At 38.4% G+C, this 17,699-nt stretch overlaps 1 protein-coding gene across 3 annotated transcripts in view; it reads right to left on the bottom strand.

Moving 5' to 3' along the window:
- Tmtc1 (transmembrane O-mannosyltransferase targeting cadherins 1) overlaps positions 1-17,699 on the bottom strand; it is a 253,495-nt gene that overhangs the window by 131,546 nt on the left and 104,250 nt on the right. For 2 of the 3 annotated variants that reach the window (XM_074083024.1, XM_020179959.2), the window contains exons 6-8: positions 17,527-17,608; positions 16,644-16,747; positions 394-583 (exon numbers count right to left, since the gene is read on the bottom strand). In XM_074083024.1, the coding sequence (XP_073939125.1) occupies positions 394-583; positions 16,644-16,747; positions 17,527-17,608 (376 nt within the window). The remainder of the gene's footprint in view (positions 1-393; positions 584-16,643; positions 16,748-17,526; positions 17,609-17,699) is intronic. The other variant, XM_020179962.2, reaches the window with a different exon arrangement.

Raw genomic sequence — 17,699 nt, 5'->3', positions numbered from 1 at the left:
TCTAGCCAAAACCTGTGGATTTTTGCCATCAGATCTGGGAGGATGGGAACACCCTAAAGCAAGAAGCTTATCCAAATCAGGAGTAGTTTCTCATAAGTAATCATTTTCCAATTCTTTGCTAACTTTGATCATTTTGAAATGGCTGAATTTAATAATTTTTTCCAGTTTTATATTGCAGAGAAGAAAGAAATCACCAACTATTTCAAGCAGTCATTAGTGGAAGTAGAGTCTCAGCCATAATTTAAACACTTAGAAAAATGTTAAATACACAAAGTTTTGGGGACAAGAGACATTCATTTGAGACCTAGACCCTGTGTAAAAAAGAAAGAACATTACTGAGCATGGATTATTTGTCTTCAAATGCAAAAGTCCATTTGACCTTTAGAAAATTACCTTGAAGGCTGCTAGGCAGTGCAGGCACAGTAAGGTCATCACAACTGCCATGAGGACGGTGGCTAAGTTCCTCACATCCCATATGGTCTCTACCAAAGGAATGCTGCCAACCTGCCAATCGTAGCACAGGGTAACAGGTGCAAGCAGAAGCCACACGTTGAAGGCCAAGAGGTAGGAATAGGTAAGGAGTCTGCAAAGAAAAGGAGGCTCACTGAAACACAGCTCCAGATCCACGGCATTTTGCAAACATTCACCACCACCTTTTTATTAAATAGCATTTCTGTATTGTCAATGCTAGCATATAGAGGAAGATAGGGAAAAATGTTAAGCCATTCATCATCCATTAAATCTACTATCTGGAATTACATCTCATAGTTCTAGTCATTACATTAGGTGCTAGCCTTTCCAATGGTGAACAAATAAGACAGCTTTCATGACATATATTTAAAAGCTGTCATGCAAATAAATACACTACAACCTGAGATAAATGCTCTGATAAATGTTCGATGAAAGCATAGGACAGAAATGCTACCCTGCTTTAAATATGACTCCTGAGGTAAGACCTTTGAACTGTTCCATCATACATTCATAGATTTGAAAATATTTTATCATTTTTATACCAGATTGATCCCTACCAAATTATTTTTTAAAAATCAAAATATTTGTGGTGAGAGATAAAATCCTTTAGTCCCCAATGGAGGGGTAGTGTTCAAGAGGAGAAGCCAGCTGTCCTTGCTGACAAGAGCAGCCAGGTGGACCTAGGAAAGGAAGACAACATAAGAATGGAGTTCTGTTCCTGTTGGAAGCAGTGGACCTTCTCCCTTTGAGGATAGAGGAAAAGGAATTTATTTAAATTTGTTCAGCCCACAAATACATTAAGTAGTATTCTAGATGCTTGGGAACTGCAGAGTCCTCAGCACATAACAAGTCTGTCCAACTTCTGCACTAGGAGATGAGACAACGATTGCACAGCTTCCAGCAGCATTAAGCTATGGCCCTAAAATGACTCCAGTCCCCTTTAAAATACCTGCCCAAGAAATCCCAGTACTTCCCAGAGATTTACACTTTGTTCCAGTCAACACCTAGGAAATAACAGGCCGCTGACTTCCTGTTCTTAGGGAATTAATGAAAAAGGGCTTGGGATTGTAATATATATTTTATATATGCTGTAATGTATATACATATATATTATTATAATATATTGTAATATATTTATATATTTAATATATATTAAAATACATATATATACATATGTATATGTATATATATGTATTTTAAAACTCAGAAATATCATTCTCCAAGACCTGAGAGCCTTTGAAATATGGTCATCAGGAAGGACAGGCTCCTAACTTAGTAACAGCCAGTGGGCAGACACAGCTGGCTTAATTACATTTATACTGATCAACTCTCCACAAGTTTTTACTACTCTGACTTTACTAAGCTGTGCTCTGTCCTTCCCCCAATCTACCTTTAAAAGGCCCAATCACCTTTCCTTAAATCAGAATGGGACTTGGCTCTTTCCTCTACTGTCAATAGTTACTGAGTAAAATCTGTTTTCACCATTTTAACTAATGTGCAACTGAGTTTACCTTTGACATGCTATATAGGATCAAACAGAAGAGTTAGATAATTCCCTGTTCTCAATGAATGTAAAATGTAATAGTGAAAAGAGAATTTATTGGGTTTAAAAGGCAGAATGAGGTGAATCCCACAGGAGCACTGAATGTAAAGAGAAGCCCTCCCCCATTGTTACTGTTTGTTTGGGGGTGGGGAGTGGATTCTTGGATGGGCAAAGAGGTCAGACCAGAGTTTCTATGTCATCTTCCAGTGTGAAGAGTCCACTCGGCTTGAATTCCTGTTAACATGTAGCTACTAGACCTTGCAAACTGATCTCAAGGCTGGCGGTGGGAAATCATCCCTACCATCAGGCTGAGGCTCAGTGAGGCTCACTAACCAGACACTCAACTCCAACTGAGAGACAGGGCAGAGAAGTGGGAATGCTTCAGTGGTATTTCTTAGCACTCCCTGTGACTTTAATAAAATGGCAATGAAGAAGTAGTACAATACACATTGAAAGCTTGATGAAGTCCAAGTTCTGTCATTTGCCAAAACAAAAAGTGCCTTTTCCCTTTTAGGCCTGGGCCATGCACTGTGCACAGAACACCATCCCACAGGAAGAAGACAAGGAGACATCACTCTGGCTCTTTCCCTTCCAGGCTGGTGCTCTTTACCTCTTAGATCAGGGACGATTCTCTGTGACTTGACTTTATAGTGAATACTGAGCCATCAAACGTCACAAAAAATCAAGCAGCTCTGTTCCATAGTCACACCCTCACTGTGAAAAATGATTTTTGCATATTTCTATTTTTGAAATAACAGATCTAGGCCATGACGGTCAGTGACTGCTAAGATCATTAGGTAAAAAGCTACTTATGTACTTTATAATGGATTGATGAGGCCAAATCTGGTGCACGAACTGAATAATCAATTTCAACATCACAGAATCAGATATGTAGTCCCCTTGGAAGTATACCTACATGAAGCAGTCTTCTCAAAAATAAAAACAAAACTCTGAATTTGATCAAGTCCTAAAAGTAAGTGCTAATTTAAAGCAAATACAGAAAACAATACAACATATCATATGACACCATAGGAATACATGTACAAAATCCAGAAAGTGAGAAACAGCACAGAGCAAGTGACCTTGTTCATAAACAAATACATTGTAAGACAAAGTGACTGAAAAGACATAGCAGACCAAAGTACAGATAAGCAAACCACTATTAAAACTAACTATAACTACTTCCGGCAAAATTGGTGGTAAAACCCGAAATGCTGATTAGCAACAGAATTGGTTATAGAGAATCACTGTTAATTTTTTTTTGGTAGTACTTGGGTTTTGAACTCTGGTCCTGGTGCTTGTTAGGCATGTGCTCTACCACTTGAGCCATGCCCTCCCCCCCAACATTAATGTTTAAGGTGTGAAAATGGTATTATGGTTATATTTTAAACCATCCTCACTTTATGGAAATATATCATAAAATATATACATGACATAAGTTGAAGTCATGATTTCACCAAAATCATGATTTGGGATTTGCTTCAAAATAATTGACTGGAGGCAAAGAAGAATACTGCTATGGGTTATGATTTTCAAAACTGAATGAGGAGTATGGGAAAGTTCTTTTATGCCACTTTCTTTACTTTCATGTATTTTGATATTTTTCAGAATAAAAACCCATGTATGGGGAAAAGGCAACAATTACAAATATAATATTTTCTTATTTTTTTTCTACCTCACATTGACCTTGGAATATCTGTTATTTCTACACAGTATTTCCTATTTTAAGTTTACATTTTGGCTTTGCCCTACAAGTTGTCCTTAGTTTTGTGTTTTCGAGACTCATTCATCGTGTCGTATGGACAAAAAGAAGAATTTCTTAAAGTTACAATCACAGAGTACTTACTTACATATTTTAAAAATGTTTATTGTGACTTTTGCACAGATTGCAACCCAAATGCGTTTTAAAACTAAAGTAAACCAGAACTAAAAGCAACTTCCATTTCTTATAATACTCGGAAGGTCAAGACTATTCACTTACCCCAAGGTTCCCTTTTAATACCTACATGTTATATCTAAAAACTCAGAAATATTCCCCATCTTCAGGTTCATATGGATTCAGACTGTGTTGCTAATAAACTCTTTAAGTACCCTCTCAAATACTGACATAGCACTGGAAAAATTTTACGAATATAAGCACAAAAGAGCCAATCACTCCAAAAGCTAATTACATTTTAGGGAGGGCTATTTGAGCTAGCTGTAATCAACAATTAGATCTTTCTTTTCAACTCTTTGACGATGAATTACATTTAAGCTAATCATCTTATTTATTTCGTCTAAAATTTCAGCAATGAAATAATCTGTGGAATATCTCTACCCTGCTGGGTTCTCTATTTTTTATTTTAAAGAAAAAAGAATAGCAAACACAAAATGAATTATTTACCAATTTTCTACTATAAATTCTGCTAACAGATGGAAAACCACTGGGACATCCTGCCAACGAAATGGAACATACACCACAGAGAGCTAGGAATTCAACTTAAACAATTTAGTCATGCGATTCCATTGATAAGTCAGGAAAGACTGAAGAGGGCTCATGACAGAAAAGCATGAAAGGGAAGCTGAGGCTGTGGGGGATGGCATCTGTCAAACAGCACCTAGTGATGCTGCGTGGCTCTTATATCAAACTCCTCATTCTTATCAAGAAAAAAAATCAAAGCGCTTTAAATGCAAAGATATGCAGATATCCTATTTGCCTTTGCATAAACCTTTTTGGCTAAGAAATAATGTAAGTCTAACATATTTCCTCATCCTAGACAGATGCCTATGGTAGGTACATATGAAAAAAATCAAGCACTGCAAACAAACACACAGCTTGTGTTGATTTTACATCACAATGTCATCACTTACAAAGTCCTTTATCATGTCACAATACTGGGCTTCAGGTTCATTGAACGTACTTACCTTATTTGCTGAGATGGTCAAAACAGGAGCCTCAGCATAAGATACTTTTACTACAGGGTCCTTTTTACAGGACCCTGCCCCGCTCTGACTCTACCTATGCCCTAGTTTGGTGATCTGCCTTACGTCTTCCCTGGCAGTTGTCTATTGTCATCCTCTTAACTCCTAAAGTACCTCTTAAGCTGCAAAGGGTCTCTACAGCCTCACTGTGCCTCCGCAGTGACAGGGCCATACAGGCTTTATCTGTCTATCATCATAGCATCTTCTTTCCCTGCCTATTACTTTCTCCAGGAATAGCCAAGGAAAGCCACTTACTGCACTGCCTTTCTCACTAAATTGGCACTCTTCACTTAAGTTTAGTAAAGATTGGCTAATTACTGTGTGCATTTTTCTAGGTGCTAAAGGGTAGTAAGATCGGGCCCTTGCTCTCCACAGGGCATTCTCACTGTTGGTGGTGACACCAGATGCATACATGACACAGTTGGGTATGCTATAATATAAATAGCAAATTTCAATGGAGTTCTAAGAAATGGTAGATTACTGAAAAATGAAGGACTACGGGAAGATGCCCAAGAATTCCACAGAATTTAACTAGGTAGAGAGATGGAAGACTGAAAGTGTAGGTAGGGCTACAAGAAAAAGGGGGCTTTAACTTAAATGAATATGACATTGTCTAAGAACAGCTAAGTACAGAGGATTAAAACTGTGCAATATAATAATTATAATGTGACTCTCCCAAGAATGTCTAAAATGACAAACATGTTGACTACTGAAGATGCAGAGCAGCTCACACTACTGTAAATTGATTAAACCATTTTGGAGAGTTGTAGGCAGCTCTACAAAAGCAAAATACAAACACCCTCATGATCTAGCAATTCCACTCCAAAGTTTATACCCAACAGCACTGCACACAATGCTTACCAAAAGATATTTATATGCTTGTTCATGGCAATGTGATTATTAACAGCCTTAAAGTGGAAACAAACTAGATATCCGTCTACAATAAAATGAATACATGCATTGCAAAATAAACCCTGAAAGGAATCTATCCAAGCCTTGACAATGAATGGAACAACATGGATGAATCTCATAATGTCGATGGAGAACAAAAATAGAAGATAAAAGAAAAAGAAATCAAGGAAAAGTATAGACAAGGATAGGAGGACTGGAAGCAGAACCTGACCCCTAGAAAACAGGACTGGCAGTAGAAGCCAAGGACAATTCCCAGCCGATGGATGACGTAGAAAAGGTGGTCTGTCACTCTCATCCCCTGCTTCTTCACGGTAACAGAGCAGAAGCACCAGTAAGTGCTGTGGCCCTCCCTGGGGGAGTTTTAGGACCAAGACCCATTAACAGTACTGAAGACTTGCTGCTTCAACACAGAATAGATGCAAAGACCATTTCCAAGCACTTAATGAAACAGAAAAAAAGATCCAACAAATCTCTGGTTAGTTCTCACTGTGTCTTGTTAAGGTCTCCTGGCTTATTAAGACCAATGATCAATCAAACCAACTCAATTAGAGGTACAGCTATTTAAAAATTTCCCAGAAGAATACAAAGACAGGTAGCTCAGAGAAATACCAGCTTCTTAGAAACCACAACTAAGTAGTTAGAAGAATGAAAGGCAGCACTGGCCCCTTCTCCATCCTTCTTCATGGCTGTGCTGCTCCTCTTAATGGTAACATCTGTTCTTTGCTTGTGGACTTCTCCTGCTTGTTCACAACTGAGACTGCAGTATTGTCACTGGGGCTGTCCTCAGCCTCTCTGCTTCTCTTGTCTTCACACAGTGGTCACTTCACAGCCAGTTGTTTCAACTTCAGGTTTCACATTCCTGGGAGGAGTACCTGATCTTCTGGAATCCTCTCTCACAGGTGGATGAATTCCAATTCCTTTGGTCTTTGAGGTCCCCGTGAGACAACACTACCTCTGACAAGTCTCTCCTATCACACACTCTTCCCAGGCCAGGCTGGTGTTCCACAGTACCAGGATGAAACTGAGCTTTCACATAGTTAAGAGCAGGCCTGACATAAATACAAACCCAGGAACTATCTCCTCTAACAGTCATTCACAGATGACTGTGCTGCTAAAAACATTTGTCAGAACCTCCCACAACAAGCAACAGAGGACTTAAATCAAAGCTTGGGCTTTGCATTTGATTCACTAAGCCAAGCAATTTGCAAGTTTTGCTTTATGTTTCAATGTTAGCAGAAATAAAAGAGTTGCTTCTTTAACTTTCATCAGCTTCTCGGGGATTTATCATTGCAATGGAAATACAATATAGAGATTAAAAGGATTAGACAGTACTCTTCAAGAAGTAAAATATAAATAAGTGATTTAGATCAGTATTTCCCAACAATTGGTTTCTACTCCAGAGGTAAAATTTGCCACGTCTGCAAAAACCCCTCCTCCTCCAACTTACTTGTACTTGTTCCTCTGTTCAGTGTCCAAGACAAACTAGGTAAGTTACTACTACACAGTGTCATTTTTAGTTTGGGAAACTATTCACTTACTTGATAATTTTTTTCATCTTCACAAAGCTATCTTTATGAAATACAGAGGTGCAGCCCTTCCCCACACCTATGGAACAATCCCATCAAACACAGAGCACAGTTGATAACCATGGGTTTCAAAAAGAGTGAGTCCAGACACATGGAGGCTGATGGTCAAATACAGATCCTGTCATCCAACCTTCATCTCTGTGAGATGAACCAGAAAGTCTTTATTTTAAACTTACTTCCTTGGGTGATTCTGTTATTCCCTCTGCTTTGGTAATCATTACTTTTAAAATAACAGAGTAAGTTCAGTTTCATTTTTTTCCATGGTGGTGCTACGGGTTGAACTCAGGGTCTCACACATGCTAGCAAGTGCTATAACACTAAGCTACATCCCCAACCTTCAGTTTCATTATTTTTATTTTTGAAAAAAAAATAGGTTTTGAGGGTCTCCATGTCTTTTGAAGCCCCTGCAGTTCCTGAAGCAAGGACGAGGCAGTTCACTTTGCATGGCTCTCTTTAAACACACAATGCATTATCTGTAAAAAAAGAAAACTTTTAAATTCAATAAACATTTGCCCACAGTTTATTATGAGATAGTTTCCATGGTAGGGGCCTGTTACAATCAAAACCTAAGGTATTGTGTGCCTATTAGGAACCACCTACTGAAAATGGGAGACAGAGTGTTTTTAGAAGAAAGAGTTTGAACTATATTTTAATCTTATTCCTGACTATCCCGATCTTTTCCTACCATACATGCACTGCAAGCTTTTGCCTATATGTCTGAGCAGCAGAAACCAATTTACTCACTTAAGCAAATCTATTTTAGCTGCTTCTTTGGCAATGTATCTCATGAAAAAACATGATGCTGGAAGTACTACCTTAGATTCTTTCACTGAAAATCCCATTTTGTCTATTTCCTAGATTTGAAAGACAACCATTTTCAATATTATAAAGACAATACTTGTTCCATCGAGTATACGCTAACTTACGTCCTTTTCTCTTCCAAAATATTAAGACAAAATGCAATTACTAGGTGGCAGGGTGGCCTTCACAGTGGAAATGCTATTTCTACTGCAGGCCTCAAACCTATGCAGAAGCTGTACTTACCCAGGCCCTTGCTTTCACTTTTAGTCCCAGGCTTACAAGACTCAGTGCCAAGGTATTCCATTTCTGAAGACACTTACAGAAACAGAAGAGTAAATCCTGGGCTATGCGGTACTTGTCTGACAGGACAAGTTTCATGTAAATCTGCTCTGTCTCTTCTCAAATACATGCCCACAGATGCAGAATCTTAGAGCACTAGACCCTAGAACTGGTGCTTTAACATGACTCCCAAGTCCTTTGAGGTATATCTGGGTTTGACAACCTGACTGGTATAAAAAAAACCATAAGGTGAAATGATAAATGCAGCTACAGTCGGGGCATAGTTTGGTGTGGTAATTTATAAGAAGTGTCTAAGCACCCATGGTCATTGGGTCTTGAAGGACATTGTTTTCAGATGGGAATCAAGTTCTAAGTTAATCTTCCCACCAAAAGACAGCATGCAAGAAGAATTCTCCCACCACTTGAAATCAACTGAGTAAAACACGAGTTGGCAGACTTAAAGACACCACTTAAACCCAAGCAGACAGAAGCTTATGAGGGCTAACCACCATCCTTCTCCCTCTGTCTGAGAGGCAAGCTAAGCTCTCCATCCTTGTTCTAGACCTGTGCAGTCCAAAAGGAATAAAATGAAACCCTGCACAATTTCCAATTCTCTATAAGCTATGTTAAAAAGAGCAAAATGGAAGATAATTAATTTAAATAATATATTGTGTGTTAATTAATATATTCAAAGTAGTATCACTCAACATATAATCAGTTCAAATTACGAATGGGATACTGTGAATTGTTTTTTTCTTACTTAGTCTTTGAAATACAGTGTGTCCTTCACATTTACAGCACATCCTAATTTGGACTAGATACATTTGAAGTCTTAGTAGCCACGTGGGGCACACAGCGCAGCTCTAGACAGTCCTCCACCCGGAGCCCTATTCAACCTGTCCTGCACTCACATGTCCTGGCTTTATCTCCTTGACTTGGGATTTCTACTCCAAAGCCACCCTCTGTACTTGGCTATGGTGCTCTTCTACTCTGAAGATCCCCAAATCGTCATCCTCTTTTGTCAATAGTGCTCATTGCCTTTTGTCTGTTGGTTTTTTATTCACGTGACATTTGTCTCTACTCAGACCCCCTTGTAAAACTTCTGTTCTGACCCTTGTTCCTACAGAAACTCCAGGGGATGGCAGGGATGATGGGGGAAGGAGATTTGAACTATGAGGACAAATTTTTCTTCGTTGTAAAAAAAAAAAAATTTTATAAAATCTATTCTTAGAGCATGGATTACGGAGACATCTTTGTGATTAATATAAAGGATTAATATAAAGGCAGCTATAGCTGCAGCCGCTCAGATTTTCAAGGTTTGGGAGCCATGAAGGACACAGGAGGTAAGTAACAGAGCCAGGCTGACACAACAGAAGGGGAGACAGACTGTTCTAGGCACAGAGCTCCCTGAGAAACCCTGGGCAAGGGCTCCACCATCTTTGTAGAGAAAACTAATACCAGAACCGGAAATTAATACCAGAACCACAATGTACTGTACATGTGTTTTGTCATATCTGTAATTATACAAGTTAGCCATGCCTCATGAATTCCATCATTCTCAAGGAAACATTACCAGAAAACAGATCCTTACAGATATTTCTGAAGATAGAAAACTGGAGAAGACATGGGTGAAGTGGTGAACAAGTGATAATCACAATAAAAATTTCTGGTGCTCAGAATGGAAGGTTACAACTTCAGAAGGGCAACTCAATAAGGCTCCATCGTTCCTAAGAGTGCAAGGCTACCCAGGATTACCATTTGTTCATCTAAGAGTGACTCTAGGATTTATTTTGTATTAGCCTCCAAGCCAAAGCCTACTAAGACCATTAAAACATTTTAAGGGCCACCAGGGCAGTTCTTATCCAGGGCTATAACAGAAACTATTCATAATTCAGTCTGGTCAGTTCAGGGCAGTTCAGTGGTGGCTCAGGGTAAATGAGAAAGGTTGAAAGTAGGTAGAGGTATTGATAAAACAAGACTGAGCACACTTGATAAATGCTAAAACTTAGTGATAAGCAGAAATGAGTTCATTACTTTGTTCTCTGTACTGTCATAATATGGATTTGAAAGTTTCTGTGAAAAGTATGAGCTCCTCCAAATTCTTCTCCCTCTGATACACTGACAGCCATTACAGATGGCAGTACTAAAACTCAACCACTCAGAGCCAGAATCACCACTTAGAAGACAGCAGAATCTACAGCCGTCTTCCTAGAAACAGAATTACACTTTTTCATGTTAAGCCATTGTGATCTCAGAGTTTGCTATCATCTCAGCATAATATAGTCTCTGTGTCTCATGTATGACACAGACAGATATGATTTTGAGATAATGTAGTCTGGGATGGCCTATGTAGTCTGGGGCCATATAAGAAATTATCAGAATTTGTTAGGAGGAGGAACAAGGAACAGAAGAGGAAAGAGTAACCAAATAACAGAGGCAAAAGACTTACCAAAAAAAAAAAAAAAAAAAAAAAAGTCCCAGGGGAAAGTCATTAGAGGAATTTGTGTGTGGTGATTAACTCACGTTATTTATGACACTGATCCCCAACATATATCTACTCCTTTGTCCTAAGACTGGAGTAGTCTCTGAGGAACAAGTGCCTTTTATGAGTGGTATTTTGATGGATATTAACATGCCTGTGCCCTATATTTCAGTTGGCGCAGAAAAGGCAATGGGAATGGCCTGGGCAGTGGAATGTGGGTGAGAAAAAGGGTCGTAGGAAGGAGAAAATGAAATGGGAGATTCCCATGAAAATGTAAGGTTCCAGGGAAGCACAAAAGGCCTGGGATGGCAAGACATCCCAGCATGTCGAAAGGATTTGAACTGATTTTCTTTAAGTCTCAAAGAGGAAGACCTAAAATAGTATTGGAGTTCCAAAACTACATGTATTCCATAGGTCATTCTCATGACTGATGAAATGAATAACACTACTTTCTCCATCCTTAAATGTATAAAGCTATGTCCAGGTGAAAATGTCTTACCAACAAAAAGCAAAGCAAAGATAGATTAAGACAGGGGAATAAAAGGGCTTCTGAAACCAAAAGGTAAATGTAGGTGCCATACCCATAGAAGCAGCAGACATGAGAGTGGAGTCCATCAGCCACCTATCTGTCATATAATAAACAATTATTGTGACTCTGTCCTGTATAAACACTATATAACCTGGAATTTAAGATATGGTCTCTTTGAAAACATGTGTAAAATAAATATATACATATATATATTTATACAGTTTTATAAAGTTTTATAAACTGTAGTTTTCATAGTGATTGAAAAAATAGAAAGGAGTAAGATAGCAAATCAGATACAAGTTTGCTCAGTGTCCCACAAGGCAATGAGAGTGTAACATTTGCAGTTTTATTTTTCTACTAGAGAGAAAAGAAGTCTTCACAAAGATCAGGTTTCTATGCCTCAAATCCTAAGATGACAGGGTTGTAAATATAATAAATAGTAATAACACACATATAATGACAAGCCAAGCTCTGTACTACAGTGAAAGTCACAGAGGCTTCTTTTGTCTAATTCCTGTCTTAGATAATTTGTCTTAACAAAGCTAAGCATACCACAACAAATTTCCTTATCAGTTTAATGAAGCGGAAAATAACAGGGAAGGTATTTCTTCTGAGCATGGAACCAGATTACCTAGAAGAAAGGGAATCTCGGAACTAAGTCACAATAATGCAATCGAAACAAAGGAAAATTTGATTAGGCAACACTTAAAAGCTGCCAGGATGTTTTTAATGACATGTAATTAATAAGTATGACAGCTACCAAATGGAGAGAAACTGAAAATGCTCACCTGATAATAATTTGTCATATTTATTTTAAAAAGAGAAATAATACTTTGGAGATGGAAAAGCAAAGTTGCTACTTTCAAAGTTGTGTTTATAAATCCAGTAAGGGAATGATTATGGACTACATTGTGTCAACCAAAATCGCTTATGTTGAAGTCCTACTCTCCAGTGCGCCTATCTGAAGAGCTGTCTACCAGGAGGTAACAAAGTTAAATGAGGTCATAAGATTGGGCCCTAATCTGATAGGGCTGGCATCCTGAGGAAACACCAGAAATCTCTCTCTTGGCCAAGCGAGGTGGTACACACCTGCAATCCCAGCACTTGGAAGCTGAGGAAGGAGGATCACTGGTTTGAGGTCAACCTGGAATAGACAGTGAAATTCTGTATGGAAAAAAATCTCTTGAAGTGACAAAAGAGAAAGGCCATGTGAGGACACAGTGAGAAAGTGGCATCAAGTAGCCAGGTAGGGCGTCCAGAAGTAGAAGAGGATAAATGCCTGTTGTTCAAGCCTCACAGTCCCAGGTATATTGTTCTGGCAGACCTAGCAGATGAACGAAGAAGACATTTTTCAATGATGCTGACTGACATAGCCAAATGACAAACTTGGAATCAATAGAGACAGACTTCACAGAGCCAGTTATGTCACAACTACAGCACATAGATGATCCTGAGCGAAAAATCAGCAGCACTAGGAAACAGACCTGGATCCTACAAATTGAGAACTGAGGCAAGGAAGTGTGCGAGCAGAGGAAAGGAGACAAAGTTTTTTCTGGAGACTGAAAGTGCCTACTCTAGAGCAGTTACCTCAGTGGATTGTGAAGACCCACTCACAACTGTCACAGCAATTTCCTGTGAATCTATGTATTATAAGTTTGAAACCCCTAAACAGAAAGACAGGTTATTTACAAAGAAAGGAAAAGAAAACAAAGTGTGGTTATTAGAATATTCTAGTAAATCATGTTCTAACTCAATTGCCAAAGTATAGTTATTTGGAGGCATGGATTCACAGAGAAAAAGTCCAGGCTGAAATGGATATGGATATGGATATGGAAATGGATATGACATACTTCATGTGTCTTAGAAGAGAAAAGTGGAACCTGGAAAATTTCTGCACTGAAATCATAGTTCACCAGTGGTTCCACTAAGGAACCTCTTCTTTTGGCCACCAACCAGAAGAAAAGTGCAATTTAACCCACTAGACAGCTGAAATGGCACAGCTAGGAGGCAATGAGTTACACAATGAGTTAAAGGTCAAACACTCCTTGCCCTGACAGTGAGGACCCTGGGACACGCACTGGTTTGCTGATGACAGAAGACATGAATGAGGTAACTGGTTGGCAAATTTGCAGCAGTGTATCCTTGTCCCACTCTTCTATCTCTTTTAACTATGCATCTTGGTTTTCAGACACTGGTAAACTCAGGAAGTAGGCCATATTTAACTATAAAGATAAGAATGAATACTCAAGTTTGGGAGACAAGAAAGCTTGGAAGGAAACCAACCCAAAGGTGGCAAATAGCTATTTAAGAAGCTTTAGAATCAATGGGTTACTTCAGCTAAAAAGTATTTGGCCATTTTGAAAGCCAGTGAGAGCTATCTAGTAAGGACAAGTAGATTGCAACATTAACAGAAAGATGAATTTGAGTTGTCAAGCTTAAACAATTTGAAAAATGCAAGATATTAATAACAATTTATAAAGATTTAGACTGCTTAAGAGGAAAGCCAACACACCAGAGAGCAGATACCAAATGGTTTATGAAAGTATATTCAAGATTTAGTTAATACAGAGGCACATGCCTGTAATCCCAACCACTCAGGAGGCAGAGATCAGGAAAATCATGGTTTGAAGCCAGCCTATACAAAAGTTAGTGAGACTCCCATATCCACAAAACGAGCTGGGTGTGGTCACACACGCCTGTAAACTCAGCTATGTGAGAGGCATAAATATGAGGATACTGGTCTCAGGCCAGCCCTGGGCAAAAAAGTGTGAAACTCTTATCTAAAAAATAAATAAAGCAAAAAAGAGCTGGGGACATGGCTCAGGTGTTAGAATGCCTGGCTAGTAAGCATAAGGCTGTGAGTTCAAATCTCAGGGAAAAAAGATTTAGTTAATACAAATATATATTGAAAGTAATAAAGACAATTGTGACATATTATTTATTATAAAAATGTGTTAGTCATATTAAATGGAAAATGAAAAGAAGAGGGGCTATCTAGCATAAGTGAGAACTTGGGTTCAATCCCCTGTATTAAACAATAAACAAATAAAAAGAAAAAAACAGAAACCATAAAGAAAAGTGTACGGGGCAAAGAAAGTACAGTAGACGCTTGGAATCCATTGGTCTATGGCTCCAAGCAGCCCACCGTAGAGAAAAGATGATGCACACTCAGGATGCAAATTCAGCTGTACAGCAAATGCTGACCTCGTTTTCCCTGTCATCTTACTCAACCTCTGCTAAAGCTACCCGCCTTCCACAGAGCTCAGGCTTTTCATTTCAATTAAGCACATTCACTTTTTTTGCTTTGAAGGCACCATTTGCTTTTTGGGACCTTCACAAAAATGAAGGTCAGGGAGACACTCAGCTCACATAATAAACTAAACATAACAATAACACCAGACTGACTCAGAGGTGTTCTGCATCCACTGAGCTATGTAATGCACATGGGAAATTTAAAATTTTGTTTTTGAAATTACTTTTGATTTTCAAAATTAATTATTATTTTTATTTTGCTTGAACCACATAAAATAAACCTGCAAATAAGGGGGGCTTATTGCAATAGAAACTTGTCAATTAAAACATATAAGGGAGGCTGAATGTGATGGTGCATTACTGTAATGCCAGTTACTCAAGAGGTAGAGATAGGAAGATCACAGTCCAAAGCTGGCTGGGTATAAGCACAAGACCCTATATGAAAAACAAACTAAAAACAAAAGACTGGGAGCATGGCTGACATGGTAGAGTACTTGCCTAGCAAGCGAGAAGTTCTGAACTCAAAACCCAGTACCACCACCATACAAAAGGTATAATCACATACATGTATGTGTGTGTATATATACACACATATGTGGCAAATGAGTGATATAAAGCAAAGATTGCTGCCTGGCATAAAAACAAAAGCTAAAACTCTGTTGTCCTTAAGGGATATAAATAAACCAAATTATAAATAAAGATTCAACTTAAGATTTATCCTTTCTTGCAAATACAAGTTAAAGTTACTATAATAAACAAGATATAACAAAGAGTTGTGTGTGTGTAGATATATGTGTGTGTATACATACATGCACAAACAAAATTTAAAATGTTATAGCAACAATATATTCTGAAATTATTAAAACTGTTAAGTGTAATTATATTCAAAAGCCTCAGCAGCATATCACAGTTGATTTGACTAGATAAACATCTCAGTAAGTCAGAAACACCAACATCACTTCTTGCCTTAATATCTCTAGAAGTTCAAAAACATAGGATAAAATGTAACTATTTATACCTTTACAAAAACTGTTGCTCATTTCTGTTTGTCCCTTTGAGCCTCCCCACTGATGAAATTCATGATGTTCAGAGAGTTCCTCTCTCTGCTCTGTTCTTTAAGATTTTCCTTATGGGACTGGGCATGGTGGCTGTAATTCTTGCTACTCGGGAGGCGAAGGTCAGGAGGATTGAAGTTCAGGAGGAATGCAGTTAAAGGAGGATTCAAAAAGTTATCAAGACCCCTTATCCCAACAAACAAGCTATGCATTGATGATGCATGACTATAATTCCAGCTTATGAGGGAGGGTTGTTGTCTGAGGCCAGCCCTGGGCAAAAAAGCGTGAGACCCCATTCAAAAAATAAGTAAAGCAAAAAGGGTTGGAGGCATGGCTCAAACGGCAGAGCATTTGCCTAGCAAGCCTGAGGCCCTGAGAACAAACCTCCCTGAACTGCCACAAAAGAAAGAGATTTGCCTCAGGAGCCTCTCAACAGATGTGTATTATCGATGATAGATGCACAGTAAAATATCTCTTGAATAAAGGAATATATACTAAAAGCAGTAACACTTCCAAAACAGCCACATTGTTGAAAATAATTCCAATCATGTGAACAGTAGTTTCCTTTCTACCCTCACACTGGGTAAAACAGTCTTTTTTCCCTCAAAATGCAACGCCAATGCAGAAGTAAATATTATTTAAAACTACCTAGCATTATGAAAGTATCACAATGAGACCCATTATTTTGTACAATTTGTATATGCTAATAATATGTTTTAAAACACTATCTCATAACTACCAAGTAAAGTTAAGAAAATTTCTTTCTACTGACCTTGTAAGAATATAAGGCGAAAATGAAGCTGGATTATCCTGCTCTGAAAACAGGGGCATAGATCCTCCCATTATCCATAGTCGGAAGTACAAAATGACAATCACCTTCAGAGAACAAGAACATCTGGTAAGATGGCCACCAATGACCTCTTCCCTCTTTTTATGTGCATTTTGCTCCTCCTATCAAGTAATTGAATCAGTTGTCCTCCACTGGAGTCCCCTTGGTCTTGCAGTGTGTTGACCAAGAGAGCATGGTGAGAACACACTGTGTCAGTCCTAGGCCCAGCCCTTAACAGGCCTGCGACCTCTGGTTTGTTCGTTTAGAACCCATCTGCATTGTTGTAAGGAAGTCCTGAACATCCTTATAGATAGAGAAGCCACCAGGAAAGGACATTGAGGATAAGATGTCACAGAGACTGTGTGGAAGAGAAAAGGTGACACAGTCTTTATGGTAGCTGAGTAAACTTGCCAGAGGAACCCTAAGCAAAACTCATGATGATCAAAAGAACCACCCAGCTAAATACTGCCCACACTAAAACATTTAGGACAAATATATTGTTGAATTTATACTGCTAAAAAAGATAACTGAAACAGTCAGATTTCTATTGCTAACCCTAGAGACAAGGCAGCATTAGCACCTTGAGAGGGACTTGTAAAATACCATATGGTTCACACTGTATCACTAGGTTCACATATACCTAGAATGTTTTCACATATACCTTTCAATGCTTTGTAACAGTCATGGCATGTAAACTCTTTGATACAAACATCAGGTTGCTAGAATCTATTGTTGATTCTATTAAATAATCTGGACCATGTATCTAAAACTGAGTTAAAGTGAAAACATTTTTAATTAAGTATTTCAGAAGTACATTTATACTTACATAGCTTATGACCAAAATGGCCCTTTTTAAAAATGGTCTTATTGTAAGCAGGAAATTTCTATTGCTGCTTGCTGTGAGATACCTGAAAGAAGAAAGGAAAAAGAATCTTAAATAAGTGCATGAGACTACTATCTAATATCCCCTTTCAATGTGAATATGCTGTAGCTCTGAAA

The sequence above is a fragment of the Castor canadensis genome, chromosome 8 (genome assembly GCF_047511655.1).
Source record: "Castor canadensis chromosome 8, mCasCan1.hap1v2, whole genome shotgun sequence".
NCBI classification, from domain to species: domain Eukaryota; kingdom Metazoa; phylum Chordata; class Mammalia; order Rodentia; family Castoridae; genus Castor; species Castor canadensis.
This window is presented reverse-complemented; position numbering and strand designations above follow the sequence as displayed.